This window comes from Amblyomma maculatum, chromosome 2, assembly GCF_055883805.1.
Source record: "Amblyomma maculatum isolate TAMU_Amacu chromosome 2, ASM5588380v1, whole genome shotgun sequence".
NCBI classification, from domain to species: domain Eukaryota; kingdom Metazoa; phylum Arthropoda; class Arachnida; order Ixodida; family Ixodidae; genus Amblyomma; species Amblyomma maculatum.
In genome coordinates this window covers 43,511,569-43,529,040 of record NC_139345.1, presented here as the reverse complement: position 1 = coordinate 43,529,040, position 17,472 = coordinate 43,511,569, and the positions used below count along the sequence as shown (strand labels likewise).

General features: G+C 44.7%; 1 protein-coding gene across 1 annotated transcript in view; it reads left to right on the top strand.

Annotated features, from left to right (window-relative positions):
• Window positions 1-5,004: 5,004 nt before the first annotated feature.
• Window positions 5,005-17,472, top strand: part of LOC146198542 (protein amalgam-like) — an 86,460-nt gene continuing 73,992 nt past the window's right edge. The window contains exons 1-4 of the mRNA XM_084591928.1: window positions 5,005-5,017; window positions 8,219-8,331; window positions 10,775-10,994; window positions 16,133-16,270. Coding sequence (XP_084448054.1) covers window positions 5,005-5,017; window positions 8,219-8,331; window positions 10,775-10,994; window positions 16,133-16,270 — 484 coding nt within the window. The remainder of the gene's footprint in view (window positions 5,018-8,218; window positions 8,332-10,774; window positions 10,995-16,132; window positions 16,271-17,472) is intronic.

The following is a 17,472-nucleotide window of genomic DNA, read 5'->3' as shown; positions in this document are numbered from 1 at the left end:
AAACTACACCATTCCCGAGCAGGAGTGTCTTGCCGTCGTCTGGGATGTCCAAAAATTTCGCCCTTACCTATACGGTCCGCATTTCACAGTTGTGACCGACCACCATGCTCTTTGCTGGTTGTCTTCACTCAAAAATTTGACAGGCCTGCAAGAATACCATTTCGACGTCACTTATAAATCTGGTCGCCAACACCAAGACGCCGACGCTCTCTCTCGCTGTCCCCTTTCGGAATCAACTTGCTGTTTTTCTTCCCAATGCATTACCACCTCTGACCAGAGCCGACCGTCTCTTTGCCCGACGTATATCACAACCGTTTGTTTTGACGACTCTGAGAACAAGCACGCTCTCCGCTCACAGCAATTAGCCGATGCCTACTGCCGTCCTATTATCGACCGCTTTATCGGCGTTTCGGACCCACCCAATGCTAGGCTTCGTCGACAGCTTCGCAATTTCAAGCTCGAAGATGGCATCCTACTCCGCTATGTGTATTGCCCTGATGGAACTCGCTGGATCCCAGTCGTGCCGCGTGTGCTTCGCCCACGTATACTGGGGGCTCTCCACGATGACGCTACTGCAGGTCACCTTGGTTTTGACAAAACCTACGACCACGTGAGAAAACGATTCTTTTGGCCTGGCTTATCTTCCACCGCTGCCAAATACGCCGCATCCTGCCCTCTGTGCCAACGTCGCAAACAGCTGACTTCTTCGCCCGCTGGCCTTCTACAACCTCTTCCTTGTCCCGCCACGCCATTCGACGTAGTCGGCATCGACTTATATGGTCCCCTACCTCTCTCCGATGGGGGTAACCATTGGATTATAACGGCTGTCGACCACCTCACACGCTACGCTGAGACAGCACCTGTACCGACTGGTTCCGCTGAAGAAGTAGCAAATTTCTTTTTGCAATCAATTGTATTGCGTCATGGCGCTCCTCGGGTGCTCCTAAGTGACCGCGGTACAGTCTTCTTATCGAAAGTCGTTGCCGAAGTTCTTCACGCGTCATCCACCCTTCATAAGACAACCTCAAGCTACCACCCCCAGACTAACGGTCTCACTGAACGATTTCATCGCACCTTGTCGGACATGATATCCATGTACATCACACCAGATCATCGAAATTGGGATACTGTTCTACCATTCGTCACATTCGCCTATAATACAGCAGTACAGCGAACTACCGGTTACTCTCCATTTTTTCTTGTTTATGGCCGTCCTCCCACTACAATTCTTGGCGCTTCCTTCTTCTCTACGCCCGACTACTCCACGTCAGTACCTGCCCATTTTTTATCTCGTTTGGCCAGATGCCGTCATCTTGCCCGCCTCAATACGGTAGCGTGCCAGGAAAACCGCAAGACTCGCTATGATTCTACACATCGAGTGGTCTCTTTTCGTCCTGGTGACGAAGTACTGCTTTATACACCATTGCACACCCCTGGCCTTAATGACAAATTCCACCACCGCTAAGTAGGTCCCTATGAGGTCATAAGCCAAACTTCCCCAGTGAACTACAAAGTGACGCCTGTTAATCCCCCAGCTGATCGACGCCACCGTGGAACTGAAATGGTTGATGTGCCTCGCTTGAAACCATTTGTGCGCCGCGATGCATCGGTTAGTTAGGAGCGGCCAGGCTGGCCGCTTCCGACCCCCCGGGCAGATTGTGTGAGCCTTCTGTGAACGTTCCTTAATTTGTACATGCCATGATCTTCCTCTTTCATTTGTACATACCATCATCATCGTCCCGCGGCGCCGGCCTGGCGCGCGCCTGGGTTTTGTCATCGAAGTAAAACGCCAGACACGGCATCCCTTGCCTTGCCGTCTCGACCTGGCCATCTTCCACAATATACCGGGTGTCCCAGCTAACTTGAACCAAGGGTTACAAAATAATATACTTAGGGTAGGTCAGTGAAACCAATTGCATTCAACTGCCAGCCTGTTTGCGCACTACAGGCAATTTTTTGTTTTGCATTTTCTTAATTAGCTAATTATGTTAATTTTTTTATTTTAATACATATCGACTTTAGACCAAACATGTGAATTGGAAAGTTGTAGAGCACCTTCAAAAACCCCCATTTCATTAATTGCAATAAAGAGAGTCTCACGTGTATCTTTTTTACCGGGCTCGGAAGAAAGCCCGCGAAATACAAATAATACCACGTGACTAGCGCATTTGTGCGCCGCGATTGTGGTGCTCTCAGTCGTGGCTTGAGCGAACGAAATCAGCTGCGGCCGTGTCTTCTTGGCCCCGTTAAAGCGGCAGGCCGATATGCCTGCGATGGCTTCTTCGCCCGCGTCAGACAGCCGGCCCACGTGACGGTGCAGTAGCAGCGAGAGTGGCGAGCCGACACCACCGACATTCTAACAAGGCCTCCTTCTCTCCCAATAGCAAACGTCACGACAAACGAATGAGCGATAAGGCATCAGCCACTGAATCTGCGCATAAAGGATTGGATAAAGGGGCGAGATGACATCATGTGACTCGACTAAAATTAGCGCTGCACCTTCATTTGCCGGTTCTTTATCGCCACCCCCCTGTCGTGATGTAGGCTGCTGCGGTGTGCAGGCCTGGCCAAAATCGCGGTGGCGACGGGCGAGCTCGAGCTCGCTCGAACCATCGCAAACATTTCTGCCTGCCGCTGCAACGGGACTATCGGGTCACGGTAGCAGCTGATTTCGTTCGCTCAAACCACGACTGAGAGCACCACAATCGCGGCGCACAAATGCGCTAGTCACGTGGTATTATTTGTATTTCGCGGGCTTTCTTCTGAGCCCGGAAAAAAAGATACACGTGAGATTTTCTTTATCGCAGTTAATGGAATGGGGGTTTCTGAAGGTGCTCTACAACTTTCCAAATCACATGTTTGGTCTAAAGTCGATATTTAATAAATTAGAAAAATTAACATAATTAGCTAATTAAGTAAATGCAAAACAAAAAATTGCCTGTAGTGCGCAAACAGGCTGGCAGTTGTATGCAATTGGTTTCACTGGCCTACCTCAAATATATTATTTTGTACCCCTTGGTTCAAGTTAGTTGGGACACCCGGTATATATATATATATATATATATTGCATTGTTACACATTTCACAATTCTTCTTCGTGCACATATTTTTCTCGTAATTGCCTACGGGAATTCTCTCGCACACGCCACCACGCCTTAGACCACGCCTTTTTTATGTTTATGCCTGATGTACTTTGTTTCCTTTACACACACCTCACACAACTTATGTGCTGGCTTATGGCATTCATTCCTAACACACACACACACACACACACACACACACACACACACACACACACACACACACACACACACACACACACACACACACACACACACACACACACACACACACACACACACACACACACACACACACACACACACACACACACACACACACACACACACACACACACACACACACACACACACACACACACACACACACACACACACACACACACACACACACACACACACACACACACACACACACACACACACACACACACACACACACACACACACACACACACACACACACACACACACACACACACACACACACACACACACACACACACACACACACACACACACACACACACACACACACACACACACACACACACACACACACACACACACACAACCTCGACTACTGTTCCCAAGGACGCGGGATCGAATCCCGGCCTCGGCGGCCGCTTTTCGATGGAGGCGAAAAGCAAGGCGCCCGTGTGCTGTGCGATGTCAGTGCACGTTAAAGAACCCCAGGTGGTCGAAATTTCCTGAGTCCTCCACTACGGCGTCTCTCATAGCCTGAGTTGCTTTGGGACGTTAAACCCCACAAACCAACCAACCAACCAACACACACACACACACACACACACACACACACACACACACACACACACACACACACACACACACACACACACACACACACACACACACACACACACACACACACACACACACACACACACACACACACACACACACACACACACACACACACACACACACACACACACACACACACACACACACACACACACACACACACACACACACACACACACACACACACACACACACACGCACACGCACACACACGCGCGCACACAAGTATGTATGTATGTATGTATGTATGTATGTATGTATGTATGTATGTATGTATGTATGTATGTATGTATGTATGTATGTATGTATGTATGTATGTAAGTATGTAAGTATGTACGTAGGTACGTATGTACGTATGTACGTATGTACGTATGTGTGTATGTATGTATGTATGTATGTATGTATGTATGTATGTATGTATGTATGTATGTATGTATGTATGTATGTATGTATGTATGTATGTATGTATGTATGTATGTATGTATGTATGTATTCGTATACTTATCTCAAATGATAGACGTAAGTTGGAGTATGGCTCGAATGAAGTAATTATGACCCAGTCAGTTGACCTGCACAGACGCCTCTGTATAAGCTTGTGTGCCAGTAAACAAAAATAATTAGGTATCGCTGCAATAAAACTCCTCTATCCTCCTGTGCTCTCTTACACAGAGGTAGAAATAGTGAAATGAAATATGCAACAGTTTAATGCATGCGACAAGGTTTATTTTTCAGAACGGAGGTCATTCAGCGGAACGTTAGAAGTATCTTTACGGCCAAGGCCATATCCATGCATCAAAGGAAGCATATACAAGTATGGAAAGGCTCGATGATTTCGTTGTTGCAGTGGTGCTTAGAAATTCTTTAAAGCCGGCCTTTCGGATGTCACAGAGAGCAAGATAAATTGCTTGCTTAGTTTTCTGTGCGTTTAAAGATTATACTACAATTTGAAACAAGGAGAAAAAAACGTAGACAACAAATTGGTACTTGTAAGAACTACTAAGAAATAAATAAAAAAAATCAGGTACATCGTGAGACCATAACAAAGGCGAGATATCGGCGTAAACGATGTGTGGAGGAATCAGGATTGAAAATGGGAGGGGATGAGGACATTAGGTAAGATCTGAGTCACGGAAATGTGTCCAGATAAGCGCCATACCATTCCCCGTACCGCATGCGCTGTATACCGACTTGGCGACACATCGCGACAAGCAAATCTTCTCTCGACGCCGTCTGTTTGCCAGCAGGAGGGCGCTGAAGGGAAAACTCATTTCAATTTTATGCCGCCTAAAACTTTACTCGGTTCGGCGGCTGTACGGTTTACGAAGAAAAAAAAAAAGGTAATATTGATGTGCAGACTGCTTGTACGTGATCTGCCGACTTCATGCTCCTTTAATGCGCTTGCATCAGAAGATGCCAAGAAATTTGGCTTTTCTCCCTTTTCTTCCTACGTGCAGTGCTTTGTAAAGAAATACTTGGTCACATCTGTATCATTAAGAATGAGACGACGTTTCCGGAAAACTTTTGATACATATGATGATAAACCCTAAAAATGCAAACAGCGTCAGTTTTCTTTCAGGATGTCGCTGCTTTCATTTGCTACCGTAACGTTTTGTCGTGAAAGGAAATGCTGCCTTACATTTTTGGCACGTTCTCAACGGGAGGGCTCGTACATACGTGCCTTTACAGGCGCGTGGTTAGCGTTCAACCGCGAGTGAAAACTGTCCAATCACAGCTTTGGGGTCTTAATATGCGTATTTATTTGAATTGACTAACAGTAATTAGAAACCGTTGTAGCGAAATTACAGCGTCGTTATGCATCCTTAAAAAGAAAGATCTCCCCGTATTGGCAATACAGGATATCAACAAGATATCTATGTGTACCTTGCTTTTTTTTCGCAGTATTCGCTCATGTGTGGCCGCGTAATTTCGAGCAGGCACGTTCTTACGAATTGATTAAGATTTTGCGCACCGAAAACTGAACTGGTCGCAGAATTGCGGGCAAGCATAGTTTTCGATAACATTTAACTCCTGCCAATAGAGGTATAATGCAGCTTTATTAAAACTGGGAAACACGGTCTAAACTTAGTAGCACCGGTTAGAACTCAGGTCGTAACCAAGCTGTTAACAGCCTTTTGTTTATATAGCGCGTTTCGAGCAGTGATGAGTTCGGCGCTCTCGATTGTTTTGGCGATAGTGGCAATTTGTAGCGATTAAGCTGGAAAGTGCGTTTTTGTCGGAAACGAAGCTTTATTATCGATATATCCTAGTGAATAAAACATTCATAGTAAAGCAAAGAACCTTTAACTTACCTAATCATCATCACCATTCCTTTTTCAGAGACACAGCGCAATGGTGGTGTAATGTCGTCGCGAATGTGTTTACCAATGCGGAATTCTGCACTAATTCCATCACTACTACCCCGCCGGGGTGGCGCAGTGATTACGGCGCTCGACCACTGTTCCCAAGGATGCGGGATCGAATCCCGGCCTCGGCGGCCGCTTTACGCTGCGGGCGAAAAGCAAGATGTCCGTGTGCTGTGCGATGTCAGTGTACGTTAAAGAACCCCAGGTGGTCGAAATTTCCCGAGTCCTCCACTACGACGTCTCTCATAGCCTGAGTCGCATTGGGACGTTAAACCCCCAAACCAAACCAAACCATCACTCTGCGTTTGTTGTGTGTTATTTGCGCTGTCCCCGCGTGATGTCATGTGGTTGCGACGCCACGACCCTCTCCATGACTCCTCCATGACTCCGGAGTTTTTCTACAATCGCCGAGGCCGGAGTTTTCGTCTAAAAAGATCTTTATTGCTGTCGCGTTAAAACAGTTCCTTTGCTGGGCATTTTTCGAACGAAAATGAAATACTGCAGTCGGATAATGATGCAATAGCTATATGCTTACTTCAATTTCGGGGAGAATCACTTGGCACAAATACAGCCGAACTGTTCATGTTGCATCCTTCAGACTTCGTCTTTATCTAGAAAATTGCAGTAACTGATTTTAGCAGCTGCTTCGACTGCGAAAATGTACCTTAACACTTCTGACTGCCCTGCGGGAAATTATCAGAATTTTTCTCTCCTTGCATAGACTTCCTTGTTAGCTGGGTAATCACTGAACCATCTTGTGAGAAACCACTATAGGCAATCGCCTTCAAAGCGAGCTTATATGAACAGAGTTCTGTGCGTAACGCTTAGAAGAACCGGTCTCAAAGGGAGGAGAGGAGGGTGACACCGCGGGAGCGCCTGCGCCGTATGGACTAGAGCGAAATCATAATAATTAAGGCTCCCCAGCACCGACCGGGCAACCACGCGCGTTCCAGTCTTCGGGAGGGGGCGACGCAGTGCATGTTTTATGCAGTAATGAGACCTCTCTTCTCCCTCTCCTCCGCGCTTCATCCTATGAGTTCGTCCTTTCTCGTAGGGTTTGTAACTCGGCTGAGCTGCCGTATGATGTAATATACATGGCGCGCCTGTTCTCTGCCCCGCCTGGATAGCGCGGCCGGCGTGCGAGAAACGGTACGCACAGCACGTGTTTGAGACAGGGACTGCGGGTACGGGGCAACTTTCAGGCCCGGCGCCTCTCGGTGTCTCGTTTACAAACGCCAGATCACCTGGGGAGCGCGCTGCGGCGTTTCTTGAATGGCTATTGCGGGGGCATAATTTTTTCGCCCTCTCGTTTTTCGCCCTCTACTTTGAACAAAAGCGGTAGAAGGTCATTTCGAAAAAGCCTTACATACAAACACTTTAAATTCTAAAATTAGTTACAAGCTTGCAAGGGGTCGAGGAACTGTTAGAGCCACTAGCAAAACGGTGCGTGCCATTCCAGTGCATTAAAATTTGTAATCTGCAAAGCGTACACAGTGTTGCCAAGCGATACGAAATTAATGTAGCACTGAAGTGTCCGAGTGACCTAAATTTATTCGTTTGAATGAATGCATTGGTGTCGTGACTAATTACCTGACGTAAATTATACCACTGATATTTACAAGGAATCCTCGCGCTCGTTGTTCAAAGCCACTCCTTCGGATCGCGCTAACGAGTGAGTCAATAATGAGACAGAAATTAACACGATGTGGGGAAATAGAGGTCATTTTTGTTTATTTTTGCAGTCCACTTTAGGCCAGCCCTGAAAGTACCGAATAAAAAGTGCAAAAACAACACTTGCAGCGAAGGAGGGAAAGTATTTATTAGAAATCATTCTAGGAATGCGTAGCACAGAAGTGCTGCACTCTGGTTTTCACAAAATTGTGCGCAAATGTCGAGCATTCAGTTGTCGTAACTTGCTGATCCTTTTTGTTTTTGTTTTTTTTTTCTTCAGAGATATTCAGCACATCTCAGCCCTTGTTCCTCGCTCCTATACCAACAATCCAGGCTGCGGAAGGCGAAGACATCGTGCTCACGTGCCTCATTGAGAACCTCGGATCACACAAGGTAAGCGTTGCGATGAAATCCTTGGTTGTGAAATGGTGCTCTGCTATGAGAAAGTGGCAGAGGCGATGCATCGAAAAGTCCCGGAAAAAACAATTACGCTCGAACATAGCAGGTTAGTTACCGGCGATCTTTAATTCAGCACCGAAGCTAATAAAACCCACTATGAACAAAATTATTAGCGATTAAACAAAAGTAGAAATGTGTATAAACTGTCTCCCGCTCCTCCCGCTCGGAAGTTGCGAGACTCGTAGCGTAGGCGCCGGGCGCCCAATTTTATCCAATGGGTACAAACCTTCGCTTGGCTTGGTACGTTGCCTAACTGGTCTGAAATGCTCAGGAAATTAGCTTTTAGCCAAAATTTGATTAAAAGTACCACAGTTCGCATTACTATAAAAGTGAATGTATGTCCCTTCCCAATAGATTTTATATCGAGAGAGAGGCGAGTTACACAAATGCCCGTTTTTAAAAATTTCATCTCTGAACAGCTGGGAACTAGGCTGGAGAAAGCCTTGTGCCCATCTTGGTTAAAACAAGACCTCTGAACATTATTTGGGAGCGCTTAGACTTCAAGAAAGGATGTTTAATATAGTGTGTGTTGTGGTACCTGAGGCATGTCCCAGGAAACAATTCAATGCGATAACATTAGGCAGGTGCTCTAGTGAACCCCCAAGCTGGGCTCCATGTGTATGGGCACCACCAGCTTTGCCACCCAGGCAGAGGACACCAGGCACTTAAGAAACGGGATTTGACCTTGAAATACAGGAAACAAAATATGGTCGCAACTGGGCCCATAATGGGTTTTGACCATGTGGCGACGGGAACACATCCTCTTCGATGGTCACTGTGTGAGAGTACTCTGATATCACCGCAACCAATCACCCCTGGTGTTTACCTACCACTATGTCGCGCTCTGCATCGCATGTTTTTGTCTTCAACAACTTCCAGCCGGGCGCAATGGAGCCAGAACACACCGCTGTAGCATAGGCCTCTTTAAATGTGTTAAGCTGTTCCAAAAGTTTAGTGTACGCTAGCACTACAGTCCTCTATCACAAACTTCGCCAATTTTTGCCTAAAGCCTAACGTTGAAACTTTAGCCTCTTTAGCCCAGATACTTCAGTTTTGGCCAGCTCAGGTAAATCGCAGCAATTTTTTGTCAGCTGCGCATATGCAGTTCATGTTGTGTTAGCGGTAACTTAGACCTTACTGGTATTTGAATTACCTGAACCTAATCAACAATCAAAAAGGCACTAGAACACTTCAGCACCTTACATTGTCTTTGTAGTGAAGTTACACGCGCTTCTTGCTATCTTTTCGATTTGGGCTGAAAAAGCACCAGGTCTGCTGACACTTCTGGGCCTTAAAGAACGTTTTATCTGTTTTGAATGCTAATATATGGCACCGTCTAGTACAAGGCCACGAACTAGGCATTCGTCCTACCTATCAGACTTTGTTAGTTAAAATGGTAATTGCAGGAAATTATTTACTTCCCTGGTTATTTAGCACAACCATTAAATTTCTGACGCCTATCGCTGTTAAGGAAACCTTTCCTCCCTTTTTCGACCAGCCTTTCTTTAGGTATTTTGGGAAGTGTACACTGAAACATCTGGTATATTGCTCTGTTTTCGCACAGCTGCCCCTCTTACCTCTCGATCACTTTGTATTTCACACCTGAGCCATTAAAGGGACAATACGTTCATATCGATGTACTAGAATGACGCTTGTGTGCATTCTCAAGGCTAGTTTGCATCAACAAAAATACAATCGAACTTTAAACGTTTAACAGCCGCCTTCATAGCCCAGCTGTTACAGCAGCGCACGCGACATGTGAAAGCCACGAGTACGGATCTCAGTGGTTCCTGGTGGTTGTCTTTCTTCTACTTTCTAATCAGATTCATTGGAGTTAACGATTTCACTACCCGACTACCACTGACCAACTCCAATTAAGCGAATGATTGAACGTACGCTTTATTAGAAGGGGTTCTAATAGGCCCGGAGGAAAAATATTAGTCTGTAGAAGGAACGACATATTGGACCAGTTGGTGGTAATTTGTAATGCGAAGTACTCGAAACAGCGCAGACGACAGGACAAGGACAGGAGAGACAAACACGGCGCCGTATTCGTCTCTTTTGTCCTTGTCCTCTCGTCTGCGCTGTGTTTCCTTGGTTTAAGCAACTGCTGGTTTTCTTCACAAATCAGGTGAAACAGCTGCAACAGGCACTCCTAAAAGTGAATTATGGGTCGTTTAAAAATAGCTCTTTTTTTTTTTTTCTCAAAACCGAATCGGCAAGGTATAATTGTAAATACTCAGCGATAGCAAGGAACGCATAAAAATAACTTGCCGTCATGGCTATGGGCAAGCGGTGCGCAGTGTCGGTCTCTTCCATGAACGAAAAGATTAGCAGTTTCCCCGTGAAAACGCAAATTTTATTCTCTGTCACACAGGCGTCCTGGTACCGGGCCGGTTCAGGTGAGCTTCTCTCCTTCGACACCCGGATGCTGACGTCAGACGCGCGGGTGCGCTCCGAGCACAGTCAGGCCAGTTCGTGGCAACTTCGTGTGGCCAGCGTGCGACTCTCGGACGCCGGCCTGTACGCCTGCGTGGTGGACTCCACGCCCAGGATGTCGCAGCTCGGGGCGCTAGAAATCCGGCCTGTGACCGCAGGTGCGAATGCAGTACAACGACTGTCAGCGTTTGTTCAATTCGCTTACCCTCTACGCTCCTCTGCATCTCTGAAAAACCCAGGATGCAAACATGCGCACTGTTCCACACTCTATGTCACTAATGGTGGTAAGCGTTGTTAAGGCTTCATGTTATGTGAGGAAATCAGGAGACTGCCGAATTTTAAAGCGAACCGCATGCGATGCCTCGCGGGTGCTGCAACATGTATAACGTCATATAAACTGCCACTCCTTGCATTTCTTCTCCACAGACGTAAACAAATATAGTACAAGCGATGAAAGCAACGCGAGGCGTAATATATCCTGCATAGCCCACTCCGTAGCTGCTTTGAAGTGTCATGAAACACACTAGGGACCACGTATATTGAAAAAAAAAAAGGGTTAATTACTGCTGCAGTACTTTTCTCGTCCGGGCAACAAACTCACATTTCAAGGTTTGGGTATTATAACATGATTTCATTGTTTACGAGTGAATCGAAATAACGCTCTTCGCAGAGCATCCTGACATGTGTCTCTTCCATATGGCGTAAGTTTCAATTTGCACAAACGCCCCGGGACGTCCAGCCGAGACACAATTAAACCGTAGTGTTTTCAGTAAGCGAACAGTCCAGCTGTCATCTACCCGCAGCGGCCGCATCAATGCCAGCCGCGCGCGCATCTTCCCAAATTTAACTTCTCGCAGCGTTAGAAACTCCGATGTCCATTCCCCTCTTTTGTGCTAGCTCGATGCACGCGGTGCTAGCTGCTAAGCATGCAGTGCGTTAAGTTTGCGTCACGCTCGTGATTGTTCCGGGGACAATGGTTCCTTCGCCGAATTAAAGCCTTCGGGTGTAGAGAGCGTGCTTCGGACGGCAAGAAAAACTAAAATTGGAGGTAAATGGTCCGGACAGTGCAGTCATCTAGGTGCAGCGAGTGACATATGCAAGCTGTTCCTATGGGCTAAAACGTGCACTGAAGTCCAGCTGCCGGCTATCATTGCCTTGCTAGAGCGCCGGTTCTAATATCAAAGTTCCATGAACGAACAGGCACCTTTACAACCTCACGTATATAGATATTCCGGCTGTGGAGGATTGGAGATAAGTTGCCACAGCAACGGCAAAAGTGTCCTGCAGTGGCCGGCTCTTTTCCTTTTGTAAAATTATTCTCATAGCGGCCTTAGCAAATATTCGCTGCGCAGAACGACCAGATGAAAGATGATGAAGGCGACAGTATGAACTGGTTTGGTTTGTTTTATACGGTTTAACGTCCCAAAGCCATATTCATGGGACACCTTGGGGGACACCTTGGGGAAGGCTCCGAAGATTTCGACCAACTGCTGTTCTTTGACGTGTGCTCACATCACACACTGCAACAATATCTAGGCATCCACTCAGCGTGGGAGGCTGAAGTGGTGACCGACTATTCTAAGGCAGCAGAATTAGGCGCGTTGTTCTCCGTATATGGAAGGGGGGGGGGGGGGGGATCCGACATGTTTGCCTTCATTTGCCCACAATGGGAGATGAAAGTTTTTCATGCTTACTGAGAAGGCTTACCAGACAACAATACCTAATGTCGCTGAAAGCTCAAGCGCGGTAGCGATTAAGCGCACCAATGGCTATACTGAAGTTAAGAGACCTAAAAATGCGAACAATACAAGTATATGTGGTGCTGCTGACAGCATATTGGTGATGCTTTTTACGAGTCAGCTGAAATGCGAGCAATCGCACGTTTTACCAACGTAAGAGCACTTACTGGCAAAGATGTTTTAATTTAGCATTGAACTGAAATATAATTCAGTTTATATGAAGAAGTACAAATATTCACGGAGTGGTGCTAAATGCAGTCTTTTCTGTGTAATTCGTTTTCATATTTTAGTGGAGGGTTCGCGAGAACCTGTAATTGCTTATCCTTAGTGCTAGCGATTCTTCTTCATAATTTTTGTTTACTGTTATGCCACGATTTCAGAAAGGTTTCCACAGGTGTCAGAACACGCGTGTATTGTAGAGAACATTTGTTTTTTGATGTATTGAAAAAAAAAAACAACCGCATCACTTCCAAGCTCGAGTAGAATTGGAACTAAATGTGCTCCCACACAGTCAATAGGTAATTACTGTTTCACTGTATTTGCTATATGTTCTTTTCAGCAACTGCGTAGGTCTAAGGGTACTCTGAGAAACGTTCCAAGTTCTTTAATTTCTCGAAATCAGCTTTGTCTCTCTAGCTGCTAAATATCTCAAATTTGTAATTTTTTTTATGAGACTAATTTTTTTTCCATTTTAATACGAATTCTATTAGACATATATTTAAATAAACTGCGTTGTAAAGCGTTGGTGAATGTTTCTATAGAAAAACTTCTTTCCGTAGAACAATGTTTTGTAGAGAAACACAATATTTTGGCACATTGTAAGATTACACACTAAAATCAATATATCTGTAGTAATCTCCTGGACATTTACACATTTTCTCCTCTTTATTGTGATATCTTAGACCATTGCTTTTATATGGCAGTCTTGACTACCTGATGCGGGAGAAGGGCAAACTTTAAAAACAAGATTTTGGTACGCATCAGGAGGTTGGACCATTTTCGCCCGATCAATATGTTCATGACAATATCGTACAACGTTTCATAGCTGACACACAATTAAAAATTCTCCAAAAAAGTCTGGACTCGAAAACTTACGAAGGAAGTATTGTTCGACCTAGGGCTTCAATTTTGTTTTTCTGTACGTTTATGGCAAAACCAGAATTGAGAAATGTTCGCACTGGCAAGCCAAACTCTTTCTAGGGTGTCCCCAAAATACCCATTTTGATTGAAATTTAAATGTTACTTCTTGTGTTTCATTATCAGTAGTGAAGGGTTTTGAACTTCGTTACAAGGCTGTTCGTTAAAATGGTCAGGACGAAACAAGGCACGGTCAAAAGTCAAATTATGTGATAAGGGACAAGGCGAGCATTGCCATTGTTGATATGGATGAAATAGTTAATGTAGCCGAGGAGTTCGCTGATCTGTACAGTAGCTGAAGTAATCAGGGTGATATTTAAACTGGCAGTTATGCGCTGGAACCAGACATTCCCCCAGTAACAAAGAGCGGTGTAAAGAAAGCCTTAGGATCAGTGAAACGAGGGAAAAATGCTTGCGAGGATAGTTATCTGCTGATCTATTGAAGGACGGTGGAGAAATCATGCTAAAAAAGCGGTCCACACTGAATACGTGATGCCGTATAACCATAATAGCCTCGATATGTTTGAAGAATGCCAATACATTCTTAATCAATAAAAAAGGGGACGCCAAATGCATCACAAATTACAGACAATTAAGCTTAAGTTTCGTTATTTGCAAAGTATTCATTAAGTTAATTGCTGGCGGAATGTGGATAACTTTAGACTTCAATCAATCAAAGAACCAGATGGGCTTTCTTAAAGGCTGGTCAGCAATAGATCGCATCCAAACTGTCAACCAGGCGATGGAAAAATGCGCACAATTAATCCAACTCCAGTACATAGCCTTCATAGATTGCGGAAAAGATTTGATACAGTCGAAGCCTAAGCATTCATGCAGGCATTGCGGAATCAGTGATTTGAGAAGCCATGCGTGAAGGTATCCAAATATTTGTGTACTGGCTGCACAAAACCATGATTCTCCATAAAGGAATTAATAAAGTTCCAATAAGATAGGGTATTTGTCACAGAGGCACAATCTCTACAGTGCTATTCACCGCTTATTTACAGAACATATTCAAAGTTGCAAACCGGGAACAGTTAAGAGCATGTGTAAATGGAGAGAATTTCAGTAATCTGCTTTTTGCTGATAGCAATGTCTTGCAAAGTAATCGAGGGGAAGAATTTCAAATGATTTTGGTGGCTCAGACAGGCAGATAAGGACATTAGGTCTTTTATTGATCGAAATGACAAAAACATAAGTATTGTTCACCAGCCTGGGGAGTGATCAACAGTTTAGAATAGGTAGCGAAGCGCTGGAATTGTGAGAAAATATGTTTGCTTAGTGCAGGTACTAATCGCAGATTCGTGACGCAAAAGTGAAATAACAAAAAGGATAAGAATGGGATGGAGAGCATTCGGCAGGCATTCTGAGATCAGGAAGTGCCGTTTACCAATATCGCTCAAGAGAAACGGGTATGCCAGTTGTACATTCATTACCATTCATTACTCACCTATGGGGCAGAAACAAGGAGGCTAACTTTTTCGAAAAAGGCTTCTCTTATTGAGGACAACGAAGTAAGCTATGGAAAGGAAGATAATAGATGTAACGTTGAGAGACAGGAATAGAGCTTAGTTGTGTCAGACAGTAGACGCGTGCTTATGATATTCTAGTTGAAATTGAGAAGTCATGGAAGGGCATGCGGTGCGAATGCACGGTAACCGATGGTCGCTAAGAGCAAATGACTGGATTCAAAAAGAAGGCAAGCGTAGCAGGGAGCAGCAGAAAGTTATGTGGGTGAATTAAATTAGAAGGTATGCGAGGATTTGGTAGGTGCTGCTGGCACAGAACCGGGTGGACTGGAGGGACATGGGAGAGGCTTTTCTACTGCAGTGAATATATAGTCAGGCAGATGACGATGGTGATGATCATGATGATGATAGTAACAATGCAGTTTCAAGGCAAGATGAACATACCGTACGCAACAGAATGCAGCGCCGTCACAATCAAAAGCATTGAATCAATCGAATGTAGAATGAAGTATATCAGCAGAACTGCAAAATGGTCAACAAAACAACCTAGACTGAGATAAAGCAGAACATCCTCAAAATGAACATTTACCAATGCCGACACCCGATGTGCATAGCGCGTTGTTTTGTGGGTTTCAGTAGCGGATACCTAACTAGTGACGTAGCATATCTGTTGATTACGACCTGATGGATGACGATGAGGAACAGACGGCGTTACTTAACAAGACAAGCACATTTCATTCTGCGTAGTTCTAAACGATGCACGGTGGCGTTTGGTATCATCTGTAGAAAATTATGAACTAAATATTCAAGATATTTACAAATCAGAGTATGTGTAAGTGAACTACTTAGTCTTCTATCGATAGCTTTCAAATTATTTGAGGAGGTCGCGGAAAGCGCATATGGAGATTTTCTGTGGCTGCGTAAACGAAAGCCGATTTACGTTTCCTCCAGGGAAGAGGCACAGCACAGTGCCATTCTCCAACACGGCTACGTGGCTGAATTCTTCTGCAACAAGGCAACTACACCGAGGTCGGCGCAAGTCAAAGTGGAGAAAATATCGCTTCATTCAAGAACAGCCGGAAAAAAAAGGTGAGGCGATCTCGAGGTAGAATATTATCTTCTAAAGTTTCTGTTTTTTGCTTTTAAATGCAATATCCTTGCACCATTCTTCGGTTTAGATGTGCGTCAAATTCTGCATTTTCTAGAAGAGGTTAGCGCTCTGCCTGTGGCACAAAAGTAATGAGGTCAAAAGGGCGTTTCTGGAACTCCACACGAATTCAACTTTACTTTCTCAGTTTCCTAGATTTAATTTCATATGGTTTGACATTCTAACGTACAATCCAGCAACAAATCATTGACAAGTATGTGATTGCGATAGGCTTTTACGCAATAACGAGTGCACGCTAAAGACTATGCATGTAAGAGAGGAAAACGGACCACTATCGCGTCAAATTCTTAAAGTGGGGGTTTAAGTGGCCTTAATTTTCTCGCCGATTTCCTCCAAAGAATGTGAGAAGCCTAAAACTGACAAAAAATTTATTTTTTCTTATATACCGTCCCATTATAGCTGAAAAGTGCCGCAACCTCACAGAGGTAATTTATAACTCCTTATAGTCTCATGTCTGCTGTCCAAAAAATCGACTCAGACCCGTTTCTGTAAATGTGTGAGCGTGAACAGTTCCTTAACGCGAGGAGTGGCTAGCTTTAAATTAAAGGCTAGCTAGTAATAGTCGATCGCAGCTTACTGTGATTTATTTGCATTTCATGCAGTACATTTTGCTCACTCATTTTGAAGGAGAAAACTTTTGAGTGAATAATAAACATTTAAAGGCTTTCTTCTCATACCATTTGTATCATAGGTCGCTTATCTTCATCTGCTTTGGACACGACACGTATTACCTGTTCCGGCGCCTTGCTTTAAATCGAGGCATTTGCTTTTAGTCTGTAAAGCAGATAGAGAAACGCACAAAAGAAAGAAAAGTTGGAGAACGTATAAGCCATGCCTTTAAATGTATGACGCGGCAGCATTGATGACTCCCACCTGCCGACGGCTCCCCTTTCCGATCCTACCCACATACATGCACTTTGCGGCTTGCGTAATCACTAGCCTTCTAATTACTGATTTTATTATTACATATATACTCACTACCATACTTTCGTAAGCTACCACATTGTGTGAAAGATCCAACATTGGATAAAGCCTCTCTTTAAATAAGCCGTACTGACTTGCCTGCGTGGGCTAGGTTAGCGTTTCCGGCTAGAATAAAAGGTCAAAGATGGTTCGATTTTAC